Source organism: Schistocerca nitens, chromosome 3 (genome assembly GCF_023898315.1).
Source record: "Schistocerca nitens isolate TAMUIC-IGC-003100 chromosome 3, iqSchNite1.1, whole genome shotgun sequence".
In the NCBI taxonomy this organism is placed as follows: Eukaryota; Metazoa; Arthropoda; class Insecta; order Orthoptera; family Acrididae; genus Schistocerca; species Schistocerca nitens.
The window spans coordinates 884371357-884384254 of NC_064616.1; the positions used below are offsets into that span (position 1 = coordinate 884371357).

General features: G+C 40.9%; 1 protein-coding gene across 1 annotated transcript in view; it reads right to left on the bottom strand.

The window, feature by feature from the left end:
• LOC126249464 (uncharacterized) overlaps positions 1-12898 on the bottom strand; it is a 181535-nt gene that overhangs the window by 15429 nt on the left and 153208 nt on the right. The window contains exon 4 of the mRNA XM_049951119.1: positions 11596-11841. Within this exon, the coding sequence (XP_049807076.1) occupies positions 11596-11841 (246 nt within the window). The remainder of the gene's footprint in view (positions 1-11595; positions 11842-12898) is intronic.

The following is a 12898-nucleotide window of genomic DNA, read 5'->3' on the forward strand; positions in this document are numbered from 1 at the left end:
TTACGTGCAGCGTTTCCATGTCTGGTAAAGAGGTGGTCGATCAAACCATTTTCTTTCCTTGTCGACCCGTTTCCAGTAACAATCGATATGTGGTAGCAGTACAGAAGTCAAAACTGGTCTTTTTTGCGGTATAAAAACAAAAATAAAAGCTACTAGATGATATTTAAACATAAATCCTCGCCGGCCGGGTTGGCCGTGCGGTTATAGGCGCTACAGTCCGGAACCGCGTGACCGCTACGGTCGCAGGTTCGAATCCTGCCTCGGGCATGGATGTGTGTGATGTCCTTAGGTTAGTTAGGTTTAAGTAGTTCTATGTTCTAGGGGACTGATGACCTTGGCAGTTAAGTCCCATAGCGCTCGGAACCATTTGAACCATTTGAACCATAAATCCTCGAATATTGAAGACATAAGTTGAGCAACTGCATATGCATGTTACAAGGAAACATACAGCTGCCTCTGGGATATCCAATTAAAGTGTGAGGAAAATGTTGAGATAAATTTGTTGAAAATTATGTAACTTTAAAACTGGTCGAGAGAAATGGGTAAAAAAGCCGGACCTTTGGTTAAGGAATTCAAGGAGCCCCCCCCCCCCTCCCCCTCATCAAGCGACTGTATTATTTACCAATAATTGAGATTTTCGTTCATCTGAGTAGCAGCGTGATGTATTTCTAGAACGATACAGCCTAATTTCGTTTAGGGACCGAACTTTTTCTGGGAAGAACGTGTGACCGTTATTTCGTCCTCTAGTAGATATTTTGAAGTGTTACAAAGCTTTCTACTGCCAACATTCGACAAATCTTAAACAGCGCGGTGGTTTCACTGGTGTAGGGTGCGGCGCCCTGTTCCGGAAGTTCGCGTTTGCTTTTGAGTGGTATAATTTGGTCATCAGATCCTTCCGCGTGTCGATGTCGGTTGAGCTGTGTGGGTGATTTTTTCCTCCTCTGGGAGGGTAATCACCTACGTAGATTACGACGTTAACGCCCTCCAGCGCTATGGAGCTCGTCTCGCAAGCAGCCTGTTAGCATGTAGTGAAAAAACTTGTATTATCAGTATTTGCGCAGCCAACGAAGAGGAAACTATGTCCTCGAGTTCTTAATCATTAGACGTTGGGCCAGTGTCCTGGGTGATATTCCTAGGCACTTAGCTGTGTTTCGGGGACCGAGGGCACATGACAGTGTTGGTGTTGGTGGTGCGACAATAAGAGCGGCAGTCTCCTTGGTGTTATTCGTAGGGAGTAGGATCTCTGCTGGCCTCCTGTTCCTTCCTCTTAGTTTTCTCCCTAACCGCTATCTATAGCCGAAACTGGACACAACATCTAACAGCACAGTTAAAAAACAAGACTCACATTTCAAAAAGCAAGGATGTACCTTCTGAGGAATTAAAAAAGCAACTCTTAACCGTTTAAGTGGCTAAACCCTAAGAGACTTTCTAGTTTGTTACGGAATACTTTACGTCGCCATGGAACTATTAAAGCGCAGTCCGGAACCGTGCGACTACTACGGTCGCAGGTTCGAATCCTGCCTCGGGCATGGATGTGTGTGCTGTCCTTCGGTTAGTTAGTTTTAAGTAGTTCTAAGTTCTAGGGGACTGATGACCACAGCAGTTGAGTCCCATAGTGCTCAGAGCCATTTTTTGAACTATTAAACAAATAAAATCGAACTTTCCCAAGAAGTCCACTCAGTTCCTATAACAGCACCCCAAAGAGCTACACTATGTGATCAAAAGTATTAGGACACCTTGTAAGTAGGCTGTTTAGGTTTTTTTATTGGTAACGCCACCTCTGTATGAAAATCACTGGCTGTGCTGTGTGCAGTCTGTGGCTGCTTTGCATTGTTGTAATACTCGCCATTGTAGTGTTAGGCAGGTGGATGTGAACAGCGCGTAGCGTTGCGCAGTTGGAGGTGAGCCGCCAGCAGTGGTGGATGTGGGGAGAGAGATGGCGGAGTTTGGAAATTTGTAAGATATACAATGATCTGTTATGTATATTATGAGTTTTTAACATTAATAAGGTAAATACATTGTTTGTTCTCTACTAAAATCTTTCATTCCCTAACTATGCCTATCAGTAGTTAGTGCCTTCCGTAGTTTGAATCTTTTACTTAGCTGGCAGTAGTGGCGCTCGCTGTTTTACAGTAGTTGGAGTAATGAAGATTTTTGGTGAGGTAAGTGATTTGTGAAAGGTATAGGTTAATGTTACTCAGGGCCATTCTTTTGTAGGAATTTTTGAAAGTCAGATTGCGTTGCGCTAAAAACATTGTGTGTCAGTTTAAGCACAGTCATGTATAATTGTTCTAAGGGGACGTTTCATATGTCGACCCTTAGCCGAGGATACCTCACAGGAATCTTCTGATTTTTTTTTCTTGTTGTATGTGTAATTAGTGTAGCTTTTGTTTATTGCTAGCGCGTAATTGTAGAGAAAATCCCCTTTGTAGTTGCAGTCTTTCATTGTTGTACAGTAAAACAGTTGTGGCATGCATGTAGATTTGCAGCAAGTATTTCGCAGCTGCAATTAACTAGATATTATTTTCAGTGTTATGTTAATGTGTTCTCTTATTTTTGCTCTTCAAATTGTGTTTTTCTGTGTTGTCGTGTGAAATACTGTGACAATAATGGCGTGTGAAAAAACGTAATACTAGGCTCCAAAGTAAACTGAGAAATGACAGTGAAAACGAAAGCAGTGTGTTAGCGCCACCGAGTAATGAATTAACTGATGTTCAAAGTAGTAATTTGGTAATTGTGCATAGGGAAATGGAGCGGGCGGCAAACAATGGCATGGACAGTGAAACAATTTGTAAAATTTTTTGTGGGGAGCATGGGGGCTATCTAAGTAGGCTGTTTAGGTTTTTTTATTGGTAACGCCACCTCTGTATGAAAATCACTGGCTGTGCTGTGTGCAGTCTGTGGCTGCTTTGCATTGTTGTAATACTCGCCATTGTAGTGTTAGGCAGGTGGATGTGAACAGCGCGTAGCGTTGCGCAGTTGGAGGTGAGCCGCCAGCAGTGGTGGATGTGGGGAGAGAGATGGCGGAGTTTGGAAATTTGTAAGATATACAATGATCTGTTATGTATATTATGAGTTTTCAACATTAATAAGGTAAATACATTGTTTGTTCTCTACTAAAATCTTTCATTTCCTAACTATGCCTATCAGTAGTTAGTGCCTTCCGTAGTTTGAATCTTTTACTTAGCTGGCAGTAGTGGCGCTCGCTGTTTTACAGTAGTTGGAGTAATGAAGATTTTTGGTGAGGTAAGTGATTTGTGAAAGGTATAGGTTAATGTTACTCAGGGCCATTCTTTTGTAGGAATTTTTGAAAGTCAGATTGCGTTGCGCTAAAAACATTGTGTGTCAGTTTAAGGACAGTCCTGTGTAATTGTTGAAAGGGGACGTTTCAACCTGGCTGAAAATGACTTACAAGTTCGTGGAGCCCTCCATCAGCAATGCTGGAATTCAATATGGTGTTGGCCCACACTTAGTCTTGACGATAGCTTTCACTCTCGCAAGCATATGTTCAATCAGATGTTGGAACGTTTCTTGGGGAATGGCAGCCCATTCTTCACGGAGTGCTACACTGAGGAGCGGTATCGATGTCAGTGGGTGAGGCCTGGCACGAAGTCGGCGTTCCAAAACATCCCAAAGGTGTTCTACAGAATTCAGGTCAGGACTATGTGCAACCCATGCCATTACAGGGATGTTATTGTTGTGTAACCACTGCGCCAGAGGCCGTGCATTATGAACAGGTGCTCGATCGTGTTGAAAGAAGCATTCGCCGTCCCCGAATTGCTCTTCAACAGTGGGACGCAAAAAGGTGCTTAAAACATCAATGTAGGCCGGTGCTGTGATAGTGCCACGCAAAACAACAATGGGTGCAAGCCCCCTCAATGAAAAACACGATCACACCATAGCACCACCGCCTCCGAATTTTACTGTTGGCACTACACACCCTGGCAGATGACGTTCACATGGCATTCGCCATATCCACAGCCTGTGGACCGACAAATTGTGTACCGCGATTCGTCACTCCACACAACGTTTTTCCACTGTTCAATCTTCCAATGTAAATGTCGTGTGACCAGTGCCTCCCGCCGGATAGACTGTTCGCCGGGTGCAAGTCTTTCGTTTTGACGCCACTTCGGCGACTTGCGCGTCGATCGGGATGAAATGATGATGATTAGGACAACACAACACCCAGCCCTGAGCGGAGAAAATCTCCAACCCAGCCGGGAATCGAACCCAGGCCCTTAGGATTGATATTCTGTCGCACTGACCACTCATCTACCGAGGGCGGACAATCGTCCAATATTTACGCTCCTTACACCAAGCGAAGCGTCATTTGGCATTTACCGGCGTGCTGTGTGGCTTATGAACAGCCGCTCGACCATGAAATCCAAGTTTTCTCATCTCCCGCCTAGCTGTCATAGTGCTTACAGTGGATGCTGATGCAGTTTGGAATTCCTGTGAGATCGTCTGTATAGATGTCTGCCTATTACACATTACGATCCTCTTCAACTGTCGGCGGTCTCTGTCAGTCAACAGACGAGGTCGGCCTGTACGCTTCTGTGCTGTACGTGTCCCTTCGCGTTTGCACTTCACTGTCACATCGGAAACAGTGGACGTAGGGTTGTTTAGGAGTGTAAAAATCTCGCGTACACACGTATGAGAAAAGTGACACCCAATCACCAGACCACGTTCGAAGTCCATGAGTTCCGTGGAGCGCCCCATTCTGCTCTCTCACGATGTCTAATGAATACTGAGGTCGCTGATATGGAGTACTTGGCAGTAGGTGGCAGCACAATGCACCTAATGCGAAAAACGTACGTTTTTCGGGGTGTTCGGATACTTTTGATCACATAGTATACGAAAAACTTAAATAAGCGATTTCAGTGGTAGTATCGACAACAAACACGACTTGAACGATGTTACCTTTGAAATGACGGAAGATAATTGTATGATATGTGTCTTTTACGATTGAAACAACTTGTTATATTCTTTGTTTTATTTAATATTCGTCGTTCTTCAAGTAGTGCAGTTTATTTTATGCGCGCTTTTTAGTTTGGTCGTATGCGCTAAATGACATGTCTGTCCACATCGCTGCTTGAAATGCTAGCCAAGTATTGTACAGTATCGTCAGCAGACACTTAACTGGCTTCGTTTCAACTACACTTTTTGATGGCTTTGAGGAGTCTGTTCACATCACTTGTTTGGGATATACAATAAATCAAACATATAATGCAACACCTAAAATTTTATTAATCCACAGCTGAATATATATTGACATTCTGTCAGACATTAAGAACACATTTAGTAGCACATCGAAACTGACTTCAAGCGTATTTTGACAGACTTAGATAAATCCACAATGAGTGACATAAATACATATGATTATTTGTACACATAGAACACACTTATTTATACAAATTCTTTGTCTTTATACAGTTTCGTTAGAATTTAACGCTTTTAAGAGCAACTGTGAATAATACTCTTAAAATAGATGCACAAAACAGTAATACTTTTTACATAATATTGTGACTTCTGTTCAGCTATAATTACAGTGTCATGTCTGTATGATCTTTAGAAATACGAAAGTCCTAAAAATATCTCGTAGTGGTATCTGCAATGCAAAAATATTTTTTTCATACGGCTATTGCAACTAGTATCAACATCTGTCATTAATGTAAGAATTACTCTCAAAATTTATATAATCATCTGATCGAAAATATCTGCTCTGAGACTACACGAGAAAAAACAAAAGCGTGGCAATGGTCCACTTGACATCCCATAGGTACGTCTGCTGATTAACATTTCCCCTCTTGTGAAAAATCACGGGTGATTTCGGAACTTTCGGATTGACTAGTAATTCTCAGATAACCCTCTCTAGTAGTTAAGGGATATGATGTATGCGAATACGAAAATATGAGATACTTCACACGACTTCTCTATCGTATGTACAAAATTTATCTTCAGATAAGCGTAATAAGATTTCTGTGGACCAATTGCTACCATTCTTTTCCCCTGTATTCCCTAATATTTCTATTTAGAAAAGTAATTAACGATTTCAATCACATAATTAAATAATAGCACGGACCTAAAAAGTTCTAGTTTCTTTCCTCTGAGACTTAGTTCGTACTCTGCGGCTTCAGCATTTACAAAATAATACTTTTGTGATTTACTTTCAGTTAATTTAGCCATATTGAGTTTTAAGGGGCTATGTGTATTAATTACTTGCGAGAATGAACTTCTTAGTCAAGATGACTTGTAAACAACCGTTACTGTAGAGTATCGGTTTCGGTAAGCATGGTTACCATCTTCAGTACACGATAACTGTTTGTTACCTATCTCCTGGACCAATTCCGTAAGTACTCTGTTTAAAACATTGCCAGGTCGTGAGGGACGAGATGATCGATGAATCGGCAAGTCATGGTTAAAACCGTAGTACGCAGAGTAATTCACTGAATGCTAATGTCCCATACCATACACTACCGTACATTTCATTGCAACCTTGGGTCTAGGGGTGCTCTGGCTTTTATCGAGATGATAAGATGGTAACCAAGCTTATCAAAACCGGTAATCGACAATAAGGATTGTTTACAGGCGATCTTGGCCAAGAATGTCACCTTCTCTCAAGCACTTACTTTCGAGTTTTTTTTCGGAAATAGTAAAGTACTCCGTGAAATACTTGTTGCAATATTCGTCAACCACTACATTGAATTCCAAGAAAAATTTCTGTGAGAGAGTCTAGTTACAGAAGCATACTTCACAATCCCTATTCAATAACTGGATTTGAGCATTTGTTTGACAAATTATATGTTTGTTCGGTAAAGTAGCTTCAGCCTAAGAACGCCAAAAACATGAAACATCTATTACAGTGTTAAACGAAATTATCTGTCCCGATTAACTGTATAATATCGATTCCAGATTTTATGGGGTGACGAATACGAAAATAAAACTGTCTACAAGCATTATTTTGCCTTTTCCGTTCCTTAATTTGTAGTTCATTTGGAACGGAAAAAGGTAAATAGTTCTCGTTATATCAGTTGTTTCAGAAGATGGCAAACAAATACGTTTAACAAAATTAAAACATGTAGCCCGTGAAGTAGAATATAATAAAGCTAACACAAGACCAACGGGGATAGCACACTATTATAATTTTAACTAAAACAAGAGGCGTAAATTCCAATTTATTAAAAGTTATTTCAAAGCCGTCTTTGCTACTACTGTGTGAAATACTTGTTAGAAGTCGGATTTGAAATATGTATCAATAAACTGAAAGCAACTACAGACACCCTGGCAAGAGAAATAAAATAAATTATATGGTTTTCGATACACATATCATTTTAGTAATTTAGTAGCCCTGTAACTAGCAGATGATTTCATAAATTTATGAATGCTGAACAAAAGCACTTTCACTATTAAACTCATATTCACTAACTAACACTTTAAGTTCCATGAGACAGATCCATCAACTATCGTACAACGATGAAAAAAATTCAACTATCATGATTACAAATACTTCTACTTATCTTTTATACAATGACACAGGGAGACATACATACACAACTATGCTGCAATGCACACAAAAGCCTCTAAAATAGTAGAACTAGTATTCTATCATTTACGTATTTCCTAAATTCTTTCTCAGATCTACAGAGCAAGTGAAGCTAATAACTTTTGAAGCTGTTTCTTCCTACGTCACACGAGACTTATTATCACATTTAAAGCTTAATTGGCGAGCGCAGATACAAGTGCTCGGAATAATAAATTCTGCAAAAGTGCAAACGTTAATACTATAACATCAAGAAATATGGGAAAAATAGTTCATTATTCCTTATGAAATTATGTCGACATTCACCAGCTAAATGCTTTCTCACCTATCATACTCCTCACAATTCTATATACCATAAGCGCCTTCTAAACGAACATTTTCTAGCACTGAATCAATCGACAGACGCACTTGAATCAGCCTTCTGCTAAAACAATACTGTACATAAACAGGATGCTAGAATAGTTCCCTTATGGGTTTCTGTTTTAATCTGAAAACCAAACCAGACCACTGTGCATCGTGCTTTAAGGATATGACTGTGTCATACAGCGTAATATTTACACGGATAACAATAATAAAGGTCGGATGACTTGTGTTACGCTGGGAAAATCTATAAAAGTAAGACTGATGCCCTATCGCCAGTACAATGAGAGGCATCAATGGAATCCTGTGTCACAACAGTTCAGCAAGGAGAACAAAAAGTCTATGCACTTGTCAAAATAAAATCGTTACATTAGATAGGTGTTTAGGTCAATTGTTCGGTATTCTTATCAGTCCCGAGGGACAAGAAACATGATAAACGCAGTTTAGCCTGACAGTCCAATGTTATTCTACTTTTTATGAAGCACATTTAGTATTATACGTAACTCTTCCCGTGTACGAAGCGAAGATACGATTAGACGTGCTAGATTTCACCTGTAATTTCTTGTAGTTCGTCAGAGGAGTTTTTGTCTTCTGCGTACCAGCATCCACATGAGTAACTGTATCATCAACATTAAGTCGTAAATAAGACATTCTATCAGTCAGTCGCCTGTTGTCCGAAGACATACTACTTAAAATGTTGGAACCAACTAGAGGAAACACAAAAAACCTGTCCAGTCCCTGCAACTCCTTCGATAACATTTACAAGTGCAGGAGAATGTGTAAAGCAAAGGGAGGCCCATCGAGCATGTTTTGTGGAACAAGATTCCTGTCCAGCCTCTGCAAGTTCCCTTGGTAATATTCATAATTGCAGGAGAATGTTTAAAGCAAACCAAAGCTCATATAGCAAGTTTTATGGAACAAGAGGCTAAATCGCTATTTTCGCTACATATTTATCTCTATAAAAGATATTAACAATTACTGTTCCGTCTTGAATGCATTATCTTTGAAGTAACTCAGGGTCTATTGTCCATAAAGCAAAATGGTAGTTAAAAGCCATTTGACGAAAAAAATCTTTCTGGTTTGATCTACACACGAAGAGTTAAAATAGTTTAATCTACATTCCCACTGGTAGTAAACTCGTCCCACTTACATCATTAAGGTGATCTTAGCTGCCTAGCGTTTGTGGAGTATTTATGTTGCCCGATTATGTTCAGTGCCTGCTTTGTAGTTCCAGAAGAAATGTGAGGTGATTTTAATCTATCTTAAGTACTAAACATAAATTATGTCATCAGTTAAGCATATCCTGCTGCTTGGAACTGCACAGAACACATTTACGACCGACCTGGAGAGGGAAATATGTAATCGAATGTTCCAGCTGGTCAAGAAATCGTCCCACGTGCAACGCAAAGATAATGTTAGTTGCTTAGTATTGCTGACATACTTCTAGTCGCTGATTACATTTAGTGCACGTTTTTGAGTTCAAGTAGAAGCTTCAGGAGAGTGGGATCAACTACACGAGCTAAGCGCACAGGCATTGCAATGAACTCATGGCATATATATATATATATATATATATATATATATATATATATATATATATATATATATATATATATATAGGCCAATGAGGATAATAGACTATTATAATTTTAACAAAAACAACAGCCGTAAATTCCTAATTATTAAAAGTTATTTCAAATCCGTCTTTGCCACCACTACATGAAATACTTATTACAAAGTCGGATCTGAAATACGTTTCAGTAATCAGAACCACTCTGCCAATAAAAATATAGTGAATTCTATGGTTTTCCATGTACATATTATTTTAGTATCTTTCGTTCAGGTGCCCTGTAACTAGCAATACATTTCATAACTGCACAAATGCCAAACAGAAACACTTCCACTACTAAACCAACACTCACTAAGTAAAACTTTAAGTTCCAGCAGACATATCGATTAAATATTGTACAACGATTACAATAATTCAACTGTTACAGTTACAGATACTTACACTTATATTTTATACAATGACACAGGCAGGCATACATACACAACTATTCTACAATACGCACAAAAGCGCCTATAATAGTGGAAATAGTATTCCAACACGTATTTACTAAATTTACTAAATTCTTTATCAGATCTACAGAGCAACAGAAACTGATAACTGCTGAAGCTACTTCTTCCTACTTCCAATGACATTTATTATCACATTTCAAGCTTGATTGGCGAGCACAGATACAAGTGCTCGGAATAATAAATTCTGCAAAACTGTAAGCGTTAATGATATAACAACAAGAAACAGTTCATTTTTCCTTATGAAATTATGTCGGCATTCACCAACTAAACATTTTCTCACAAGTCGCACTGCAACGCCCTGTTATTCGGTGAAACAAATATCCACACGCACGCGCACACACACACACACATATGTATATATATCGGAGTTTTTATCTTCTGTGTTCCAGCATAGACGTTAGTACCTGTATCATCAACATCAAGTCGTAAATAAGTCATTCCATCAGCCAACCATCTGTTGTACGAAGGCATACCAGTAAAAATGCTGGAACCAACTGGAAGAAACACAACAAGCCCGTCCAGCTTCTACAATTTCTTCCACGATATTTACAAGAATGTGTGAAGCAAAGCAGGGTTTGTACAGCATGTTTTATGGAATAAGCGGCTAAATCGCTACTTTAGTTACGTATTTGGCTCTATAAAGGAAAAGAAAATGAGCACTTGGACAATAACGCAAAACTAGTATGGAATTTAATGCTGTTGACCCACAAAAGACGTTTTTCTAGGAAAGTAAAATAACATCAGTCCACTATTTTTTATCTATAATTACATTCACTGTTCCGTATTGAATGTGTCATAGAATTCAAGGTCACACGAGTATATTTTGTTGTACCACTGCTTGTAGTTCATAATTGAGTCTTTCAGCATTTTTCCAAAATATTAATCGTAAGTATTATTTATCCGTGTGAAAGTTTAATTATCTGAGTATTGACTATTGTCCCAGTGATTAGTTTGATTGACATTCCTATTTATATACTAATGATACTTACTTAAAATATAAGGAAACACTAGCCTAGTTCGTGATGACTACCTGGTAACTACTTTGGGAAGGAGACAACTAATAGGGCGTCATCTTGACGACAGGTCACAAAGAAGTAGCTGACACTTTGTTTTAATCCTAGGATAAGTAAACAGAAGAACTATAGCTACAGAGAAAGCAGACATCTGCCACATTTAACTACTGCGTTAAAGAAAACTCTTCTGCGAAAGAATGTCAGCGCACATTATCGTAAAGGCAGTCTTTCTTCAGTCTTCAACAGATGAAGATAGGTAGTTAACAAAGTAGTTTACCCTTACATTTTCGGCGCTCTGAATCAGTCACAGAAAGTCAGTAGGACAATAATTGGGGATTGCTACAATTTACGTAGGGAACTACTTCGGTTTCTTGAAGCTGACGACAAATACATTTAGAAGAAACAACGGCTGCGGCTGTGGCCGCGGGCCGATGCGTTTTGAAGCGTCGTTCTCCCCTGGTAACGTGAAACTAAAGAATAACGGTAGTGTGCTGGGGTTGACCCAGCTTAGGCGGAGTGGTACGGGTCGTCTCCGTCCTCGTCGTCGTCGTCGTCGTCGTCGTCGTTGCCGTCGGCGTCGGCGGCGTCGGCGGCGTCGGCGGCGGCGGCGACGTCGGCGCCGTCGTGGTCTTCGGGCGCGCTAGTCGGCACGCGGCGGGGCTCGTCAGCGCCGTCGTTGCAGCAGACCCAGCGCATGCGCGCGTCGTCACCCACGCGCACCGAGCGGGTCATCACACACAGGCTAACAAGCGACATGAGGAAGAGGCTCCCCGGCACTGTCACGCCGATCACCAGCTCGCGCTGCGTCCTCTGCCGGTCGAAACGCGCCACCACGAAAAACGAGTTGTTCTGCAACGAAACAATACACCGGACCAGGTATTACACTGCTGGCCACTCACATTGCAACGCTGTGTATCAAAAGCATCAAATGTACTACGTGGCTATACATGTAAATGATTGGTATATCTCCATGACAATACAAAATAGGTAGAGCTAACGCCATTTATACTCTACTTAGGGTGACTCTTATGAACGTTTAAAAACCCCGAGGCAGTTTATTGGGACCCCCTCCTACCCCCTTCCATCCTCTTTCCCCCCCACCTACCCTCTCACTGCCCCCCTTCTCTCCCCCGAGTCCTTTTGCATTTCCCTCCTCTGCCTTTTCCCATTCCCTCTCGTGTCTGCCCTGCCCTGCCCTGCCCTGCCCTGCCCTGCCCCTCCCCTCGCCCCCCCCCCCCCCCCCCTTATGATTCTTCTCCTTCCTTTGGTTCCTCCCTTTCGTTTTTCCTCTCCTTCCTCCTTGTCCCCCCCCCCATCTGCCCAGGTCCCCCCCCCCCCCATCTGCCCTCTGCTATGGTGTGTTATCTTTGTGCCGGCATTTTAGCACAGTGTTTACAGTGAGTGTTCAGTGTTGTGTGTCTTCTCCGAAGTGTTGAGAACGGACATCATACTGTCGCTGGGTGTGATTTTTATATTTCTTGCGAACAGAAACCAGACTGTCGCCATGTTTTTTAATTGTCTTTCTACTACGTTCCCTGTCTGCTTCCTGTGTATTTTATTAGCTTTGCCACCCCTTTGCTTTATGTTTTAACTTTCCATAATTTTCCGCCGTTATACAATTTCAGTCACCGTTTTATCGCCTGCTTTTATTGTTTCTTATCTTCTTTCTTACGTTTTAAAAAGTCTGTAGGCTGCAGAGCAGCGTAATAAGCTGCTGCCAGCCCGCTCCCTTCGGGGGGAATCGAAATACAATAAAGGAAAAAAAAAATTATTGGGAGAATTTTAGGAAAGTGTGATTCTTCTGTAAAGGATATCGTATGTAGGACGGTGGAGCGACCTATTATTGAGTACTGCTCAAGTGTTTGGGATTCGTTCTAGACCTGAATGAAGGAAGACATCGTAGCAA